Here is a 20,172-nt window from a genome sequence, read left to right on the forward strand (position 1 = left end):
GTAGTACAGCTCCTAACACAACACAAGGCAAACGGCATCACCCACACTGTTCAGTACTGACAGTAGCATCACCACGTGAAATGGAACTACGCCCACTCGTGCTGACATTAGAATAAGCGTACTACTAATGTCGACTTTTCCCAGTTTTCTCTTTCTACCAATACTCTATACGGGATGGCACTCAGACGGGAGCATGCAGATAGCTGTTGAGAAAAATAATACCCGTAGGCCTATAGGAATCAAAACGGAGCCATGGGTTCGCTCTTTGAGAGGAAAAATGATGTCCAATCTTTAATCAGAAACAAAGGTTCTTCAATATTCATTTATCTCTATATCATAGCGACATTGCCCTAAAATCCTGTGCATTTTATATGCTAATCAGCACCCGACTTTCTTGTTTCAAGTTTATGCGAGTTGAAGAACAGAAACAGAAAACTCAATATTTCTGTCACATGATTACAAAAACAGTTTATTTTTCCTGATCTGGTGATGACACTCATTTCCATGATCTTCATTTGACAGACAAACCTAAAGACACGAAAGAGACTGTAAGGAAACATCTAGAAGCAAAAAACAAACAAAACAAAAAAAAAAAACGGAAAGAAAGAAAGAAAGCCCAGAAAAAAATGAAGGGGGGGGGGGGGGGGTCGAGAGAGAAGGTTCGAAGGAGGGGGAAAAAAAGAAATAAAAATGTCTTTTACAGCGACTGGTTTGTGTGATAAATCACTCCTCTGCACGCGACGGAACTCAAAATATGGGCCTCTATATGTTGGTCACTCTCGTATCTAGGGCTCATGCTATAACACAGGGTCGACACTTGAAAGTGGTGCGGCCCGGTGGCTCGGGACAACTCAAAGTTGGTGTCGGGCCAGAAATGTATCTTTTGGTTGTCCAAATAGGCAACCAACATTCAAAAGTGTTTCTCTTACCTTTATTTTGAGCCACTAATAATGTCTCTTACGGATCAGATTTCAGATTTAAAGACTTCAAGCAGGCCCGAAAGGGGCCACCAGCTGCTTTTACGTAGTATTCACATAAACAAATAAAATATAATTCTTGATTTATGCTTTTGCATGAATAGGCCTATATTTACACAGTGGGGATTGATCGGCATTTGTGTTTTCCTTTATAGTCGTCGGCCTAGATATACATATAGCAGGGCTCGACACTAACGGCGGCCCGGTGGCCCGGGGCCACCAAAAATGAAAGTCGGGCCACCAAATTTCAAGAAGGGCAAATTTGGTGGCCCGCCTCGGGCCACCAAAATTTTTTGAAAAGTATGTCAATAAATTCCTAACTTTTTGCGCCGAAATTAGCAGTTAAATTTGTTCAAAGGATGGATGAAAAGGACTGAATGAATGCCTGAGAGTGAGTGTTGCAAGTTTGTTGAAGTTTATTTATGAGTAGATATGTCCAACTTCTAATTCTTACTATCATAAATCTTAAATATTTGACTCATTAAAAAAAAGGACTTTTAATGTTTTTTATTGTTTTTTTTTCGGGACACCAAATTTTTCTCTCGGGCCACCAAAAATTTGAAATTTAGGATTTTGGTGGCCCCATCGGGCCACCAAACAAAAAAGTTAGTGTCGAGCCATGCATATAGGCCCAATTAAACTGCTGAATATTGAATAGCATACCTCGGATTGCGTGATCTGAATGGGCTGGTAGCGTGAGTTTTTCCGAACCATGGTAGATTTCGCAAATCCGGTCATGTCGGCCAAGCTTTGCTAATGTGTAGTACAAGACAGTGTACACAGCGAGAACCCGCGTCAAATCTGTGCGGTGCGTATCGTATCGTATCGTGCATGCATAGCGCATGCAATTGCACATTCGAAGATGTGAAATTGTAGTAGTGTGCTTTTCTAATGCACATGGTAACCTTCGTGATGAATGCCGACGAAGAAATTCGAGAATTTTTACAAGTCAAAGTGTATTAACCATCACAAAAATCACAGCTGCTAGGAGGACTACTACAAGGTAAGGCATTGATTTCATGTAGTTATTCATCAGAGTTCGTGTAGAAAGCATTTAAAAAGGTAGATGCGATCGTGCAACCTGTGTGCAAGACCCGCTTGATCCGCCATTTTTGCATGTTAACCTATGGGGAAAGTACCGGTGTACAGTACTACAGTAGCATTAGCGTCGTTCAGCTCGATCGTGTAGATGCAGGATGTAGTATCTAGTAACGTAACGCAACGGTAGATGTTCCAACCGGGGAAGTGGACTGTAGACCCTATATGCCGGTTTAGATATAGTGGATATAGCAGGAAAGTAAAGGTAAAGTGGCCATACACTCCCCCAGTTTAATGTCAGATCTCAGTCAGACAATCAGTGGAGCACGTCTTACTGTACTGTGTCTGTAGTGTAGAACAGTAACAAGTTAGACAGAGGAGAATGGTCTACACACATGCGTAGTACAAGTTGAGGCCCTACTACAATGTAGGCTGGGCCTAAATTACTCAACTCTACGACCCACAGGTCAGTTTCACAGCAAGTGATGATGCGCTGCGATGCTCACTGGTCTCGCCACCATTCATTCAAATAGTCAATTCAATCATCAATGACAATGACATGTGGTTGACAACTTACTTTTTATTTACACTACAGCCAGCATGCAGCAGTTGATGAAAATCTAGATTCGATAAAACACCAATTGTGATGTTAACTTTGATTTTTATTTTTTAATAAACAAATCTAACATTATGATTAGATTCTACTTTATGTAGAATCATTTTCTGTTAATAAGACAAGGAACAAGATTCCATGCTTGTCATTGCATTGTAACGTTAGAAGTAATGTTAGAACTCCTATCGGTATGCAGTACAGTTGTACTCCGATCCTAGTGAGTGAGATAGCCCTTTGTGAAGTTTGATGACTGAGTGACTGAGAGAATGTTATAAGAGCATAGAATCTCAATTTCAAGCCTTTAAATGAACCTACCTAACATTAGTCTATAAAAGAGTAACATTGTAGTCAAATGCATATCATACATAGATCTAGAAACATTAAATTTATAAATGAATAATTTTCCATGTCTTCTAGTTAGCAAGCATCAGTGCAATGCTAGTCAGCAATTTACATTGATTTCTAATGGAACATCAAATACAAAGTGATTGTTTGTGTTACCAAAATAACTTCTATTCCATGGCAGTGTTTACATGTTGCAGGCCCACAGCACATTGTATGTACATTGTACACATATTTTGTTGTCTTATGAATGTTTTGCTAACTGAGTACATGTAGTTAGAAGTGAGCATTTGCACAACCTTTTTTTTTCGATATTTAAAGTGTGCTTATGTACATAAATGTACGATACTTGACAACTAATTACTTGAAAATATGAGAAGATTTTTTTGAAGTCAACAAATTAAAAGTTTACTACTGTATGCTAGCTTTGCCAGCTGCATTGTTCTACAGACACAGTATCTACAGACAGCAATTTTCTCTTTTAAACATGTGTATAGAATACTCTAGAGGACCTACTGTACATTGTACATGTACACAATGTACATGTGATGATATACAGACGTTGTACATGTATATTATAACAGAATCTGATGATCAGTTGCTTAATTTGTGTCTGCATCTCATCTCATTACTACAGGCAGCATCATGTCCGAGGAAAGTGCAAGGAAGAGGGTAAAGTACAGACTGTATTTTTTTGTTTTTGATTTTTGATTTTTTTATTTATTTATTTATTTTTACTACAGTGTTTACCAAAATATCACAAAGAAACTTCCTGAACTTTGTCCATGGCTGTTTTTCAAATGTGTCTTCATCCGAAATGGGCAGAACAAACCTGCAAATCAAGATACTGTGACTGCTGGCAGACCTTACGCTATTTCCTGAAGCCCTAAGACCACATACAAGGTTTCAGATTTGTCAATCAGAAATTAGGAGAATTCAAAGTAACAACATTGAACCAATATCCCTGTTTCATGACAGCAAGCACAATTTATAAATGTACATCTTAGAGTATGCTAAAATGGAACTGAACTCCTTGCTGATTGTTTCCCCTTTCACGACGTTTCCTTTTTCTTATAGCCAAGACTCTCTGAAGACGACACAGAAAACCTCTCAAAAGCTGACCTCCTTGAGTACGTCAAGAAGCAAGATCTCTACATTGCGGACCTAGAGGCCAAACTTGAGACATCAGGGCCGAGCAACAGTGGTAAGGGAGGTTTAGGGTGATATGGTGCATGAAGCTGGTGACCTCATGCTGTTATATACTTTTTTTTTTTCATCTAGTTATCTCCAAGAGGTGAATTAGTAAATATCCTAGTTGTTGTTTTTTCTTCAGGTTATTTGCGTTAGTGCCTGTTTCTGTAGATTGGACCTGTAGTTTTGATTTACTCACATACATACAGATGAAATCCACAATACGTGAGATCCTTTGCAAACTGCTCTGAATGGACCAACTAACTTCTGCATATTGTTGCTTTGGCGACAAGACCTCGTATCTACAAAATGTCAAATGTTCAGGAGAGAGAGAGAAAAAAATGACAGCCGAAGCACTGTATCAAATGGAAAAGCCTTTCCTTTGACATGCTGTGATGGCTTCATTTTTGGGGTAAGACTGCTAGGATTTGGACAGGGCATCACTTAACCAATTATCTGACTGATTAATCGAAAAAAGATCATTTTCACCAAAATTTAAGATACAAGGTCTTGTCACCCCAGCGAGAATGTATGAAAGACATTAAGCACTGTCATGCACTGAGGACCGACATCAGCACTGAGGACCGACATCACTCCTCAAGAATGTGAAAAACTGTGTACAGGGTCGCCTAAGTGTGAGGGATATGCATAACATACAAATCCCATTCGACTCGGCAGTGATACTAGCAGTGATGATAAACGGTTTCTTTCTGTCCCCAGGGGATGGTGAGGACAAGGCACGCCACCTGAAAGCCGCTCGTCGTGAGCAGCTGCTTGTCATGAGGCTCACCACCAAGGAGCAAGAACTCCATGAGCTAGCTGTGAGTAATGACTGATATGAATGCTAATGCTAATATTAAAACTTACAGTATTTTTTTCCTCTCCTTCTCCTTCAGCTCCATTCCTAAGCGGTAAATTGAAGTTAAATTGAATACTGATACTCCTTTACTGATACTCCTTTTTCCTGAGCATAGAATGCATAAGTCAAAGAATGCCTAAATTTTTCCAAACATGATGTCAACAAATATTTTTTTTCAGTAAGATAGGTACCATCAATCTTTTCCAGAGAGAGAATTTTGTGGATGTGGAGAAGGCTTCATGAAATAGAGTTTCTACTTTGAGAATTCCGGAACTTAGTGCCAGAAAGACAGTAAGGAGCTTTTGATATTCACATTTTATTTGTAGACTGCCATGTGCATGTTCAACATTCATTAGCATGTCTTGTACCAGAAGTCAGATTGCTACCATAAAGGATTTCATATCGTGATTGGAGATCAGGGCCCTGTCTTATAAAGACTTGTGACTGATTCAAAATCAATCGCAACTTCACAATTGAATGCAAATCCATCTTATAAAAAAGTTATGGTTGAAATTAAGATGGAGAACTGCAATCAATCAATCACAGGTTGCGATTGATTGCAGCTTTCAAAAGATTTGTGATTGATTGATTTCTATCACAAGTTTTATAAGACAGGGCCCAGACATGATCAGATAGTAAAATGGCTGGATGGGGAGGGGTTGAGTTGAGGGAAAGGGGGTAACCATAACCTCATAAAGGGTACGGTCATGCCATTAATTGAAAATGGAAATGGCTTCAGATAAGATAGACAAGGCAACTGGCCAGCAACCATTTGGGGAGAATGGAAAACGGGGTTCACATCCATGCAGTCAAAAAGCCCCTATTGTCATTGTCGGTGTTGGTGTATGCCCTCCATAATCACCATTCTCTTCACATCCTCTTCCTCTCTTCCTCCCTAGAACCAACTGGCAGACAAGACACAGAATGCAGGCACGGCCCAGCTGCGGTCGGCCATGGTGGACCCTGCCCTCAACCTGCTCATTCAGCGCCTCAAGAGGGAACTAGAGGACAACAACACCAAACTGAAGCAAGCGCACGAGGACATGGCCGCCTGGAAGTTCACACAAGACAGGTACTTTGGAGTGATGCAGAATCCACGCCCTGTCCAAGTCAACTCAATCTGATACTGAAAGATTTAGAAGGCATTATGCAGAGAGGAAGATGATGGAAAGAAAGATAGATAGATAGATAGATAGATAGATAGATAGATAGATAGATACAATGTAGATAGATAGAGAAATAGACATAAAGGTAGGGGGAGGGGTAAGCAAAAGAAAGCTATGCCTAAAAGTTGTCTTACTATAAAAGAAAAAAAAAGGTGCTTGTTTCCTGAACAGTGTTGACTATCTTGAATTGGAATGTTTCCATGGAGGTGAAAATAAAATTATATGGTACACATATCCCCCTTAACAGTAAAAATGAAGAGACTAGAAAATTAATCTCTTCTGCAAATTAGTTAATCCGTGCCCCTGAATAACTGAAGAAAGTTCAAGAATAGAGCAAGACCTAAACTATTCGGGTTTAGGCATATCAGTAGGAAGTATACCTCATGAATTCTCATGTGATTTGGAAGAAAGCATTCGTTGGACCAAGCTCCCTGGTTGGACATAAGCCTCTTCTGTATATTCTGTTTTACTTTAACATTCTATACCTCCTTCTCAACTCTCCCCCCCCCCCCCACTTGCTTTCACCCTTGCCCCCTCATCTGCCCCTGCAGCCAGACGGGCAAGCGTCTGATGGCCCGCTGCCGCACCCTGATCCAGGAGAACCAGGAGCTGGGCAAGCAGGTGTCTCAGGGCAAGGTGTCCCAGGTGGAGGCTGAGCTGGCCCTCCAGAAGGAGATCAACGAGGAGCTAAAGAGCAGTCAGGATGGTGAGTGAGATGGGGGCGGAGCTAGTCTCCTTACAAGTCTCTCGCATGGTAACTGTAAAATCAGAAATATTCGCTTGTGTGAGTTTGCGAGGAGCAAAGACTTGTAAAAGAAAAATTTTGTCTATGCCATGCATTGAATGCAAGTGGCAATTCACGAAAGTTTCATACTGTTGAAAAAGGATGTCGGCTCCAATTCATGGAAGTTTCATGCTGCGAAAAGACTGTAGACTCCATGTGAAAGATTCATGCCGCAAATGTTTCTGATTTTACAATGTTAGTGACAACAATCACAGGCAAAGCGAGGTGGAGCCAAACAAGTAAACTTGATGGGTCTTTCAAAGAAGGTCTACATAGATGTTACTATTTACCCTGAGCCAGGTGATAGCTTATTTAAACCAGCGCATCACTCCCACTGAGCAACTCAATCACTGACCAAATCAGTTAGTCTATTCAGCCAATGGAATTGCAAGATTCTCCCAAATTGTATTATGAACAAGCTTCTTTGAACAGACCTGCTTGTTTTGGTTGTGAGTGTTCACTACCAATCACTCATAGCAAGATTGTGTAATTCAGTTGTGTTAAGGAAAGTTATTTGAGAAATTTGGACTGGTCTTCAATGGCCCTCTCGCTGGGGCTTGCCTCTTGCTGGTGACTTGTCTCTGTCTCATGTGATGACCCTGTGATCACTTCTCTTGCAGCGTTTCAAAACAATAGGAAGGTCTTTAACAAAGGCTAGGGCAGGGTTGGATCTGCATTATTTTGGATAATATAATATGCTGGTGGTACCAGTATGAGGGATAGGGGAAAGGCTTGAGAAGCACAAAAGCCAAGTCTCCCTGATTATGCAGGAAGCATCCTGAAATATTTAATATTTATTCACATTCTGACAAATTATATTAAAAAAATCTTGATTTAGGAATTTGATTGCCTGGTTGAGGTGTATGTATTACACACAAATCTCCCAGATGCCTTGTTGTTTCGATGCACGAATATTGAGTGCTCCTGTATTAAAGAGGTAATGCACTGCAACCTCCCTCAGAGGGCAAGTGGCAAAGGACAGTGATAGAATACTGCTTCAGACCTGTAGAATACAGCCATAGTCAATCACTCTTTGAGGTTGCTGCAGTAGAAGATGGAAAACAGCTGGGATTGGTTGATCTTGTGTGTTATGTGTGTGAATTTCTGTGTGTGAGTGAGCGTGAATTTGTACGTAATACTGTGTGCCACAGATGTGTCCCCTTCAGCTTCCATTCCATTACTGTTTTCCCAGGCTGCTTGCAAGACTACCCAAACTTACATTTCTCTCTGGAAGTAGAGCACTGAATCCTTATCAAAATGTCATAAGTTTCAGAAGATCTCACATTCTTACATAGAGTACAAATATTCCAGGGAGTTAGACATGGAATTGTGCATGCATGCATGTGTTCCGTTCAAACATGAAACTGTGGATCTATTGATTAAAATTAGAAGTAGAATTGTGGTTGATATGGCAGCATGCTGTTAAGTGTATGCAACAATGCATAATAAACTAGCAGTATGACTTACCAGCTGTTGAAATATTAATATTTCCAAGACATGCTCTTGTGGGAAATGTGTTGATACCCATATGCTTTCTGAAGAATGGGAGGGGTAATGTACAAATCACGTAGGGTTGAGTTTGTTTGTTTGTGTGTTTAGTTGTTGTTTTTTTGGTCATTGTTGAAATTGTATTTTAATCTGGCAAGGCTTTGTCTGTTTTTCTTCGTAGAAATGTATGAGATGGTGATCCAGCTCAATGATGAAGGGGAAGGCATGCAGAGCACCATCTTGGCTCTTCAGCAGGATCTCAAGGAAAAGCAACAGGAGATCGCCCGACTCAAGTCCGAAGGGGAGCCCACGAATGCTTTGGAGACTCCAGCCATCTTGGAGGAAGTAAAGAAGGAAGCAGAACCTTGCCCCACGGCAGCGCATGAGCCTTGCACAGCTGTCATACATGAGCCTGAGAATGATATTGAGATGGAGGAAGAGCCCAGTGTGAAAGAAGAGGTTGAAAAAGAGCACCAGAGTCCAGAGCCAATGGAACAGGGTGAAGCAACAGAGCAGGATCAGGAAGAGCCAGCATCTCCTGGACAAATTCCTGCTGTGAGGACTACAGAGTACAGTCGGGAAGCCGTGGCATCTCCGACAAGAGGGGAAGCAGAGTCAACCACTGTTACTGCAACTTGTGCAGACAAGGACAGCTTGTCTGTAGAGCCATGGACCAACCCAAGCCACTTCGTTGCGTCCCCTGCAAGCCCTGTTGAAGAGGCGGATGAAAGGACGTCTGAAGGTGATAGGGTAGCTGACGTAGAGTTCAGGACAGAGCTACCGCCACAAGAAGAGCTGGCATCAGAATCGAGGGATGCCGGCCAGTACCCAGAGGAGGAGGTGCCATCAGAGAGGACTTCAGAATCGACTTTGAAGAACCAGGGAGCTGAGAGCATATCAGATGAGGAGGAGGTTGATAGCACTAGCTTCAGGGAGGAACCGGAGGAGCAGGAGGAGCTTGGGAGCGACATTGGGGAGGAGCAGCCACAGTTTAGGACTCCACTGGACGACTCGTCTCAGGACAGCACCATATGTGGTGATGTCCGAGAGGCAGAGACGGACGACAGCTCAAGAATAGGTGAAAGGTCAGGAACCCTGACCCCTGATTTCAGTACAAACGGTGAGCACCATCGCGAGAGTGTGGCCGACTCGGCTGCGAAAAACGGTGAGGCAGAACCGCTTTACGTAAACAATGATGATGGGAGGGAGGGGGAGTCTGTTGAACGTTCCATTGAAAATGAAAGAAACACCTTGGTCCAGGACCCGAGTACTTATGAGGCTGTTGAGGAAGAGGTTAACAGTCTTGATAATGGGTCCGATATCACTGACAGACAATCTGAAGAGGTGGCAACTGATAATAATAATGGTGTGTCAAATTCAGGGGAGTATGTGAATAGTGGTGTCTCGAGTCCTCGAGAGGATGATGAGGTGCCCCGGGTCCCAGCTGGGGAACACTCAAGGACAGATTCTGTTGTCAAGTCCTTGAGTACAAACTGTCACGATGAAAGCCCCACTTTAGACGAGGGGGTTGACTCGGAACAGTGCGGGGATGACGACAGCACAATTCAAAACTCTGTCCCATCCACAAACTCGAACCCTGATGAGATATCCGTCTAATCCCGGCCATGTCACACAAACTGCTCCTACTGTACTGCATGGAATATTAAACAAAGAAAATGACAGACAGTCTGACTCCATGAATAAGTATACAAATGTAAAAGAAGCTGCTTTAACCTGGTCAACTTCCATTTCACACAAAATGCATGTAGTTTTTAGTCAGTAGCAATCTGTCCACACACAAAAAAGTAGTTCTTGGTTGTCTCGTGATGATAAGTATGGTGCATTCATTATGAAATTCCTGGTTTGGAAAACAAGTTCCTCTTTTTTACACTTTGCTCTTTTATAATACAACTTATATTGCCCTTTCAAGCAGTTGTTCATATTGTCTCGCTTTAAATCCATGATACTTTCTATCGCAAGAAGATCCTTGTTATTTTTTACATTAGACCTAGGGCTCAGGACATCCAGGTAACTGCCAATTACGTAGATGAGTGAATCACTCACGGGGCAGCTGAAATTGGGATGTTTCTCTCAAGCTTGCAGTATTTCGACAACAAATACAGTTAAAGATATACTTTCTTGAAATGGGGTAAATGTTGAAATAACTAAAATGTTAATATGGTTGGAACAAAGTACAGTATCTTGGAAAGAAGTCTCTACATGTATGTTCGCCTACGAGAGATTTGTGTATGCATGCAGTCTACCTGAAGTGAACATTTCCATATCCTATCCATTTCTCTATCCGTACTGTATCTGCTGTATGCTGTCACTCATTCATGTCTACAGTGTGAAGTCAGTGGGTAGTCTTGCTTCAAGTTGCTTGTATGATAACTCTCCAAACAGGTGATTATGACTATGCACTTTGAATGTCCTGTTAATCGCTGTATGATTGTAGAATGATTTTGAAATGCTGGTAGGGCATTTTTTTTTCTCCTCTGTAATGGAATGTGGGATTGTGAGCAGAGACTCCAACTCTCCCGTTTTCGACGGGAGATCTCCCGCCAAAAATAAGCCTTAGATAGCACCAGAGAGCATCTAGAACCCTGGGAATTTTGCACTTAGCACACATCAACTTGGAATCTCCCGTTTGCTAGGGGTTTCAGGCGGGAGAATCTCCAGATCAGAAGGTGCTTTGGGTTGGAGTCTCTGATTGTGAGCGTCCTATTTGATGACTCTTGTGGAAGACCCCCTAGAGGTTGGGTGGTATTACAGGCGCCACATTTATCCCCAAACTGATAAACCTAATACCAACATGTCGCTGCATATTCATTGTGTCAGTAGATTCTCTTTGGTGTCAGATACACCAGAGTGACTACAGTGTACTTGTTTAGGTTTGTCTCATATTATACACGGCAAGCAATCAGCCTGGCTCAAGTGGCGTTGATTGCCAAAGTAGAACAATCTCATAGTTCAGAGTCAATGATGATGGTCAGAGGCGTTTCCTTGAGTCCGGTAAGTGGAGAAAGGTGTTTTTTTTTTTCTTTGATTTTGTTTCTTTGTTTTACAGCTAATCACATCATTTGTGCAAACACAATATGCAGTATTGTCCTACCATAAACTGTACTCATCCGGAAACTGTGAGACTTTAATACCAAATTGAAAGTGTTGATATCCTCGTATTTTTGTTTTGTTTTGTTTTTGACATTGGGATGATTTTCTCCTTTTCGAGCCAAGACAGTGAGGCATTTACCAAAAACTTGTAATTTGTCAAGAAAGGGACTGGATGTGTGTGTGTGTGTGTGTGTGTGTGTATGTTTATGGAAGTGTGTGACTTGTAGAAATATGTCGTACATATGGAGCTCATTTCAAATTAAACAGTGATTGAACCAGTAAGATCTACCTGAGTTTCTCCAGATTCTGTCCCATTCATTAGCTAACTTGCATCATCTAGTATAACAGACACTACTGTTCACCTACATAAGTACATTATAGCAGCTCAGTTGGGTGCAGTCCCACTTACTACATGGTAGTGGTCCATCTATAGGCCTACATTGCACTTGCCATCACTTGGCGGGTCTTGGTTTTTTGTAAATGTGTTTGCAGTTAATACACACACACACACACACACACACACATACACACACACACACAAAGGGAGTAGGAGACCAGAATGTTTATAATATTTGCATAACATTTGTATCGCTTGAAAAATGAGGTAACAAGTTATTTGAGATGATGTGAAGAATTGAAGGGGAGAGAGGGAGAGAAAGAGAGAGAGGTACATACGTTGTACAAGTGATATGTGTAGCTGCAAATAAAGTGTATAAATCAACATGATTTTTTTTATTTTTGAGAGCTGAAAAGTTTCCAAGTGTTTGTGGATTGAAAAAAAAAACACACACCCAATTTCACCAAGTGCATGCATTGAGACTGAAGTCTCAAAATGCCAAGGGTAAGGGTCAGAAGTCTGTTGTGGAGGAATCATGGGGGAGAGTTTGAGTCCCCCACTCCTGTCCGCAGCTTGTTCATACACAATATCAATAGCATTTTTAGGCTACTCTCCTGAGAGGGTTAATGGAGGAACGATGATGCACTCTGGTTACAGCACACCACCACCACCACCACCACCACCACCACCAGCGAGCACAGCGACGCAGCGTTGAACCTAGGTTGGCTGATGCACTGCTGGTTTGAGAAGATTGGCTTCGATGACGCATTTGAGCAGAACCCAACTTCAGACACGACAAATGTAGATTCATGTGGCTTGTATTGTATCATGTTCGAAATGTGCTGAATGATGTAGTCTGATTGGCTTGCACTACCATTTGTTCAGAAAAGCACTGTGGTGACTGCCACAGGTTTGCGTAAAGACTTTCTCCCAGAATGAATTGGAAAGGTCCATGATGGGTCATTTTCATACACTAATGGCGTGGGTCACAGGCTAAGAAGCAGCACAAGGCATGTTGTGTGATAAGTTTAACCAGGAAAAACTACTTCCCTTTGTTAACAGGAAAATTCGAGTACAGTTGGAAGTTTGTCTGAAAAGGAGTACCTGTATAATTTTCTGAGCACAACAGTGAAAATTTGATCAAGATTGGATGAAAGAAGGAAGTTATGACATTTTTAAGTTTTGCTACTTTTTCAGAAAACACTTCTTGAACAGTCACTATGATCATGCAAATATCGATGTGATGATGTCTTCCCATTACAACTTGCCATGTAGTTTGTACATAAAATTTCAAGGTTTTCATTCAAGCATGATTATGCCCCAGTCTCAAATTCAACTGATCATCAATCTAAAGTTATTCAACCAGGAATAACATTTTTTGCACTTTAATAACAGGAACATTGAATTTTTGTCTTTTTTTTTTGTGTCCACATTCAGTGGAAAATTGTGAGGTGCTGACATCATCAGCTCACTCATTTGCATCTTCATATCAACTGTACCAGAACTGTTCTGCAGAAATTAGCAATATTTTACAATTTCATAACTTCCTCAATTTTCATCCAATTTTGATCAAATTTTCACTGTCGTACTTACATAATTTTACTTTTTCTTATCAAACTAACTTTAACTTTACTATCATTCCTCTCTAAAGTGAGAAAAGGGCTAAATTATCTAGAGAAATAACCCTGTTTAATTGGAATGGAATTGGAATTGGAATTGGAATTGGAATGATAAGGAATGGCAGGAAAGTGTTTCCAGAAGAAGACATGTTTTATACTCCTGAGTACATTGTACACTCTTTAATACCGTCTTTCAAAATGTCTTTGTCCAGCCATTAACAACAAATGAATAAGCAACATTATTCTCATGCCCAGTACAGACTGTTCTCCTGTTATGCAAAGTTCTTTTCAAATTAAGATACCAGTACATTGTACTAACTAATTTGTGTGACACTTTGCTTGTTGTTGGTGTTTTTTTTTTCTTCTGTACTGCCTGCAAATGAAATTGCATTGATCCTTGTCCTAGTGTTATTCAGACCATTGCTTTAACAGCCTAGATAATGGGATACCTTGGAATTAGGAATCTCAAAGTGGCAGTCACATGTAACATACATGTCCCCCCCCCCCCCAACCTTCATATACTTGTGAATTGAGAGAATGCAGCAATATTCATAGAACACATCAGTGAAAGTTTGAGGAAAGTCAGACAATCTGTTCGAAAGTTACGAATTTTTGAAGTTTCAGTAATGCCATCGCAAGATGAGAAGACTACTACAGCTTGTGATGTCACATGTGTAGAACAATATAAAGAAAATATAAAGAAAAATTTAACTTATTTTCACTTTTCTCTCATAATGAAAGAGCACTTGACATGCCTCTTTACATGGAAGGCAGGGGGAGTAATATTGCCTTTGCATGATACTACCCTTACAATGACAAGTCAAGGGAATGTGTACTTCTTTCAAAATATTAATTTTTGTGAAATTCTCTTTATATTTTCTTAATATTATTCTATGCATGGGACATCATAAACTTTGTAGTCTTCTCATCCAGCAGTGACTGTGCAGAAACTTTAAAAATTCAAAACAACAGATTGTCCAATTTTCCTCAAACTTTCACTGATGAATTCTACTGATATTACTGAATTCACTCCATCCATTCTAGATTTTTAAAATGTTCACATATCAGCAATGATCAGTCAAGTGTGTACTGTAACCACAGAGTTTGCTGAACTTTGTCTGGTGATTTTGATACCTAGGCTGTAATTAAATAAGGTATATTTGTAGTTACGAGGAGTATTCCAATTGCATTCATGTGAATATTTATTAATATGTTAATGAGCTCTTTTATAATCAAATGTTCCACATTTACAAGGTAGAAATTTCATCTAGTCATTCAATATTTTATGAAGTGACATTGCTGGCAAGACAGAAAAAAAAACCTTTTGTATTTCATAGATAAAGTATTTTTTGATAATCACTAGGAAAACCAGAACTCAATTAGGATCGCTAATTCCTGACCAACTTCTTGAGCTTACTCATTGAAATGTCGACACTTGCCGCAGTATTACCCCCAACAAAACGTCCCTTAGTTGTCCATGTACAGTATAGTCTCTACACTAACGAATAATGCCGCCTGTAATTCCATACTGGTCTCTCGTGTTGCACACAGTGTAAATAGTCCACATTTTGAAACGGAGCCACAATGTACTACTAGCCCCATTCCAAACTTCGCCATCATGTCGGGTCCAAGAGGGGAGCTGCACTTCCAGGCAGCCTGGTTTGAAATCTACCCTTCTTGAAATCATGAATCATTTGTCATGCCATGGACACTGTACAATTGTAGTCATTTCAAAGAAAGCCACAAGCCTGGGACGATATACCACCAGCTGCTGTAATATCTCACTGGCACCCAAAGTACCGGTACGCATCGGATACCGTCCTTAAAAAAAGAAAAAGAAAAGAAAAGGTATTCTGTGATGTAAAATACCAATTCAGAGGTGATGTTACATTGTATGTTTGGTTACTTGTGCTAGAAACTGGTCTTAATATAGTTTATGAACACTGTTGGTAGGTTATCTCTACAAAGCTTTTTTTTTTTTGGGGGGGGGATGTACATGTATATTATCTTATACATGTACAGTGTATGTTCTTTTTGAGCAACAAGATGTGACATTTCTTATGTACTTGTTGTAATAGAAATAAGTTCTGAAACATCACTTTTATATCTGTTTGGTATGGGTTGAAAAAAAAAATCAAAGCATTTGCTCAGTAGACTTACCGGTAGTTGTTGAGTCAATATTGAAAAAAAGTTTATCTGACTGCTATGCAAAAGCAGAATATTATACAGGAATGCAATCCCTCCCCTCCCCACATGTTTTTTGTCATATGTCTTCACCCAGTGAAGTTCATGGAGTACATTGGAATACTTGTACATGTATTATATTTGACCTGTGAATTGACCACAGCACTAAAAGGAAGTAAGGCATAGTTTGTATGGTAATTTGTGTTGATAAGTGAAGAGAAATTGGAAGACTCTGGGTTATAAGTATTGTACTTGTATCACTCTGGTACATTTGAATGTCATGGGCCAAGCTGAGTGTTTGGGGGTATGTATAGGATCCATTTTCTCTCCGCAAGAGATACCCTGAGAGCTACGCCACCTTCCCCACCTGCTTCACAAATCACGATGCTCTCCTCATAGACCTGTGGATCCGAGAACTGTCACCTTTGACCTTTGACCTCCAGTGATGCTGTACACTCAAGAGGCCAACCGTTACCCTCTCCCTCTCCTACAACAGAGAGAGAGAGGAAAAAAAATTGATTATAAAAAATGATATTGTGAGACATTAAAATTCTGACAACTGTTCAACCCGTGTGTGGCATTTTGTGTTTTTCTTTGATACTACAATGTACATTGTAACTTGATGACGATTTTCAATACATTATTTTTATGCCTGTCTTATAAAGGTACTGGAGGGATCCCTTTTCCCTTGTAATAATTGTAGATTTTGTGTACTTACGCTGTGATACAGTGACCACTCGATATAAAGAGATCTGATATAACAAAATACCTATTAAATACGGCTGTACATTATATAATGCCTGAAGAGATCCTTGTCATTTGATTGGTTGTTTGACATTGACCATTCGGCCTATTTCACTATGACGTTAATACCTGTGCAATTGTGGCTCCATTTACCGTGCAATTTTGGATCCATACGATTTGCTCCATGGCACTTATGCGTGTTAAACGCTTGCGTTTGCAGTGTATGTATGCGACAGCGCGCTAGCGTAAAGCACTCAATGAGCACTCCCGCGATCTCAGATTCTCTCTTGTTTCTAAATTAATAGAACATCAAATGACAAGGATCTATTTTAGGCATTATATAAAACAAATAATGAATGTTTTTCATTCGTGCAATGGACAGAATATTTCATTCGGTGAAAGATGAAATGTAGATCCATTCAACTCGGCTGCGCCTTGTTGAATGGATCATTTCATCTTTCACCTCATGAAATATTGTGTCCATTGTACTCATAAACATTCATTATTTTATATATAACAAACTAATTTCTCCAGTCCCAATGTATTTTTTCTTTTGTTTTGTATGGTTTATTGACTACTGACATCTCGTTGTACTGAGTTTCCACTGTATTAAGAATAACCAAAGCTAAAGCTGAACCTGTAAGACGGGCTGGAAAGGATGGCAAACTTAAATTGAATTTCAAAACAAGTACAACACATTTCAACACCGGACAAAAGAGCATTAAGATCATCAAATACAATTTCAACATTTTTAACTAAATTCTAAATGTTGATGCTGTGATGTAGTTTAAAATCACACAGCTTATCTTTTAATGAATGACTGAACTAAAGCTTCAAGTTAATAAGAAAAAAAACCACTGAAATATGAAGGAAAAAAAAAAAAGACATAGAGGCAGGGACCAGGTCTCTGTACATGGGCGTCACCAGGGGGGGTGCGTTGGGTGCGAACGCACCCCCCTTCAGACCCTAAAAAAAAAAAAAAAAAAAAAAAAAAAAAAAAAAAAAAAAAAAAAAAATCAGTCTGCGAGCGACCTCAACGCCGGACCTTAAATGATAATTAATATCTATCTTTTTTTTTTTTTTTTTTTTGCAGCCGGGACAAAAAAAAAAAAAAAAAAAAAAAAAAAAAAAAAAAAAAAATCGTGGGCAAAAACAATTCGCAACCCTGGTTCTGGCAGCACTGATTTTATACATATCTACTCGTACAAGTTGGTGTATTCTATACAGTGTTTACTATTTAGATAGATTTTGGACATCCTTCCCATGCTTGGTCACTTCGACGCCACCTCGCTGGTCATACCTCCCCCAGTCATGAACATAAACCGACACCCCTGACTACCAGTGGTGGATCCAGGGGGAGGGGCGCACCGGGCGTCCCCCCCCCCCCCGCCCCCCGACCCCTCTTAATTTCTAAAGCGAAAAAAGTATAGCTACAAACGGCAGTTTTTGGACTGTAAAATGTCGAAATTTTCAAGGTCGCTCGCTCCGCTCGCTGGCATTTAGTCGTAATGCCATTCTCCTGAAGTTGCTGCCAGTAATTGCAGCCGGTTCCAGCCGGTTCCAGCCGGTGCGCCCCCCCCCCCTTAATGCAAAAAAAAAAATATATATATATAGCTATAATATACAAACGGCAGTTTTTGGACTGTAAAATGTCACAATTTTCAAGCTCGCTCGCTCCGCTCGCTCGCATTTAAATTCTCCTGATATTGCTGCCAGTAATTGCCAGCAGTTGTGCCTGGTGCGCCCCCTTAATTTCGAAAGCAAAAAAGATATACATTTTGTAGCTTCAAACGGCAGTTTTTGGACTGTAAAATGTCAAAATTTTCAAGCTCGCTCGCATTTAATCTTTATGCAATTCCCCTGATGTTACTGCCAGTAATTGTCTGCAGTTGCGCCCGGTGCGCCCCCCTCCCTTGATTTCCAAAGCGAAAAAATATGGCTAAGAACGGCAGCTTTTGGACTGTAAAATGTAAAATTTTCAAGCTCGCTCGCTCCGCTCGCTCGCATGTAATCGTTATGCTCTCCTGATATTAGGGAGCTTTAGATTTTAGACGCGCGGACGTTCAAAGGAAAAAAACATGATCTGAGCTTGCGCAGTAGCGCGCGTAAAGTCAATCTATTTTTAGCTTGCGTCGCCTGAGTTGTTTACTACGCGTAGTGGGCTATTTTCACGTCCGCACAGTTTGCGACGCAGAGAGCTTCTTCATGCACTGATCATATGGGGGCGTGATTTTATTTTTTTAAAGTTGCGTCCCAGCGTAATCTAAAGCTACTTTTCCACACGACGCAGGGAGAGGAGAACGTCTAGCGCAAGCGTCGGCTCAAACGTCCGCGCGTCAAAATCTAAAGCTCCCTATTGCTAGGAGTTGCGCCCGATGCACCCCCTTAAAATGCCAAAGCGAAAAAATATAGCAACAAACGGCAGGTTTTCTACTGTAAAATGTCAAAATTTTCAAGCTCGCTCTCTTCGCTCGCTCGCATTTAATCGTTATGCAATTCACCTGATGTTGCTGCCAGTAATTGCCAGCAGTTCCGCCCGGTGCGCCCCCCTCCCTTGATTTCCAAAGCGAAAAAATATGGCTAAGAACGGCAGCTTTTTGACTGTAAAATGTAAAATTTCCAAGCTCGCTCGCTCCGCTCGCTCGCATGTAATCTTTATGCTCTCCTGATATTGCTGCCAGTAATTGCTAGGAGTTGCGCCCGATGCGCCCCCTTAAATTCCAAAGCGAAAAAATATAGCAACAAACGGCAGGTTTTTTTTGTTTTGTTTTTTTTACTGTAAAATGTCAAAATATTCAAGCTCGCTTGCATTTAATTGTTATGCCTTTCTCCCGATGTTGCTGCCAGTAACTGCCGGCAGTTGCGCCCGGTGCGCCCTCCCCCTTTATTTCCAAAGCGAAAAAATATAGCTCCAAATGGTAGTTTTTTTTTTTACTGTAAAATGTCACAAATTTTCAAGCTCGCTCTCTTCGCTTACGCGCATTTAATCGTTATGCCATTCACCTGATGTTGCTGCCAGTAATTGCCAGCAGTTGCGCCCGGTGCGCCCCCCCTTAATTTCCAAAGCAAAAAAATATGGCTACAAACGGCAGTTTTGGGACTGTAAAATGTCACAATTTTAAAGCTCGCTCGCTCCGCTCGCTCGCATGTAATCGTTAAGCCATTCTCCCGATATTGCTGCCAGTAATTTGTAGTTTCACACCGTCATTCCATAATCCATTTATAGGGGCCAAACCCCTCCCACAACCTCCCCCTTGCTCGTTCCGCTTGTTCGGGCTCGGTCGCGTTCATGACATCAGTGTAAGAATTATTACTAGAAGTTTATTTGAATTATACCTTTTATAGGCAAATTGTTCAATAACAATTTACTTCAAAATGTACTGATACCTTAAGCAAGTGGGACTGTTTCAAGTCGATAAAACACGCAAAATACCTGCATCAAATTGCACCATTTACAACATCAAAATGCAAAAAGTGCTCACCGTGGGAGGAGGACACTCCCTCCCACATCCTCCCCCTCGCTCACTCCTCTCGCTCTTGCTTGGCCGCGTTCATGATATTCAGTGTAAATATTAAAACAAGAAGTTTATTTGGATGATACCATTTTATAGGCAAATTGTTCGATGATAATAATCTACATCAAAATATACTGCTTTACTTTAAACAAGTGGGACTGTTTCAAGTCAATAAAACAAGCAAAACATGCATCAAATCCCCTC

The 20,172-nt window shown here is 40.6% G+C and overlaps 1 protein-coding gene across 1 annotated transcript; it reads left to right on the plus strand.

Moving 5' to 3' along the window:
- The first annotated feature begins 1,867 nt into the window (after positions 1–1,867).
- LOC139723828 (uncharacterized) lies at positions 1,868–10,515 on the plus strand. Its single transcript, XM_071635037.1, has 7 exons — positions 1,868–1,980; positions 3,608–3,642; positions 4,048–4,174; positions 4,882–4,982; positions 5,920–6,092; positions 6,738–6,892; positions 8,640–10,515. The coding sequence occupies exons 2-7, from the start codon at positions 3,616–3,618 to the stop codon at positions 10,073–10,075; spliced, it is 2,019 nt and encodes a 672-aa protein (XP_071491138.1). The 5' UTR covers positions 1,868–1,980; positions 3,608–3,615; the 3' UTR covers positions 10,076–10,515.
- The last annotated feature ends 9,657 nt before the right edge of the window (positions 10,516–20,172 follow it).

The sequence above is a fragment of the Diadema antillarum genome, unplaced genomic scaffold, assembly GCF_040938485.1.
Source record: "Diadema antillarum isolate AM-2024a unplaced genomic scaffold, OU_Dant_1.0 scf00000015, whole genome shotgun sequence".
Lineage (NCBI taxonomy): Eukaryota > Metazoa > Echinodermata > Echinoidea > Diadematoida > Diadematidae > Diadema > Diadema antillarum.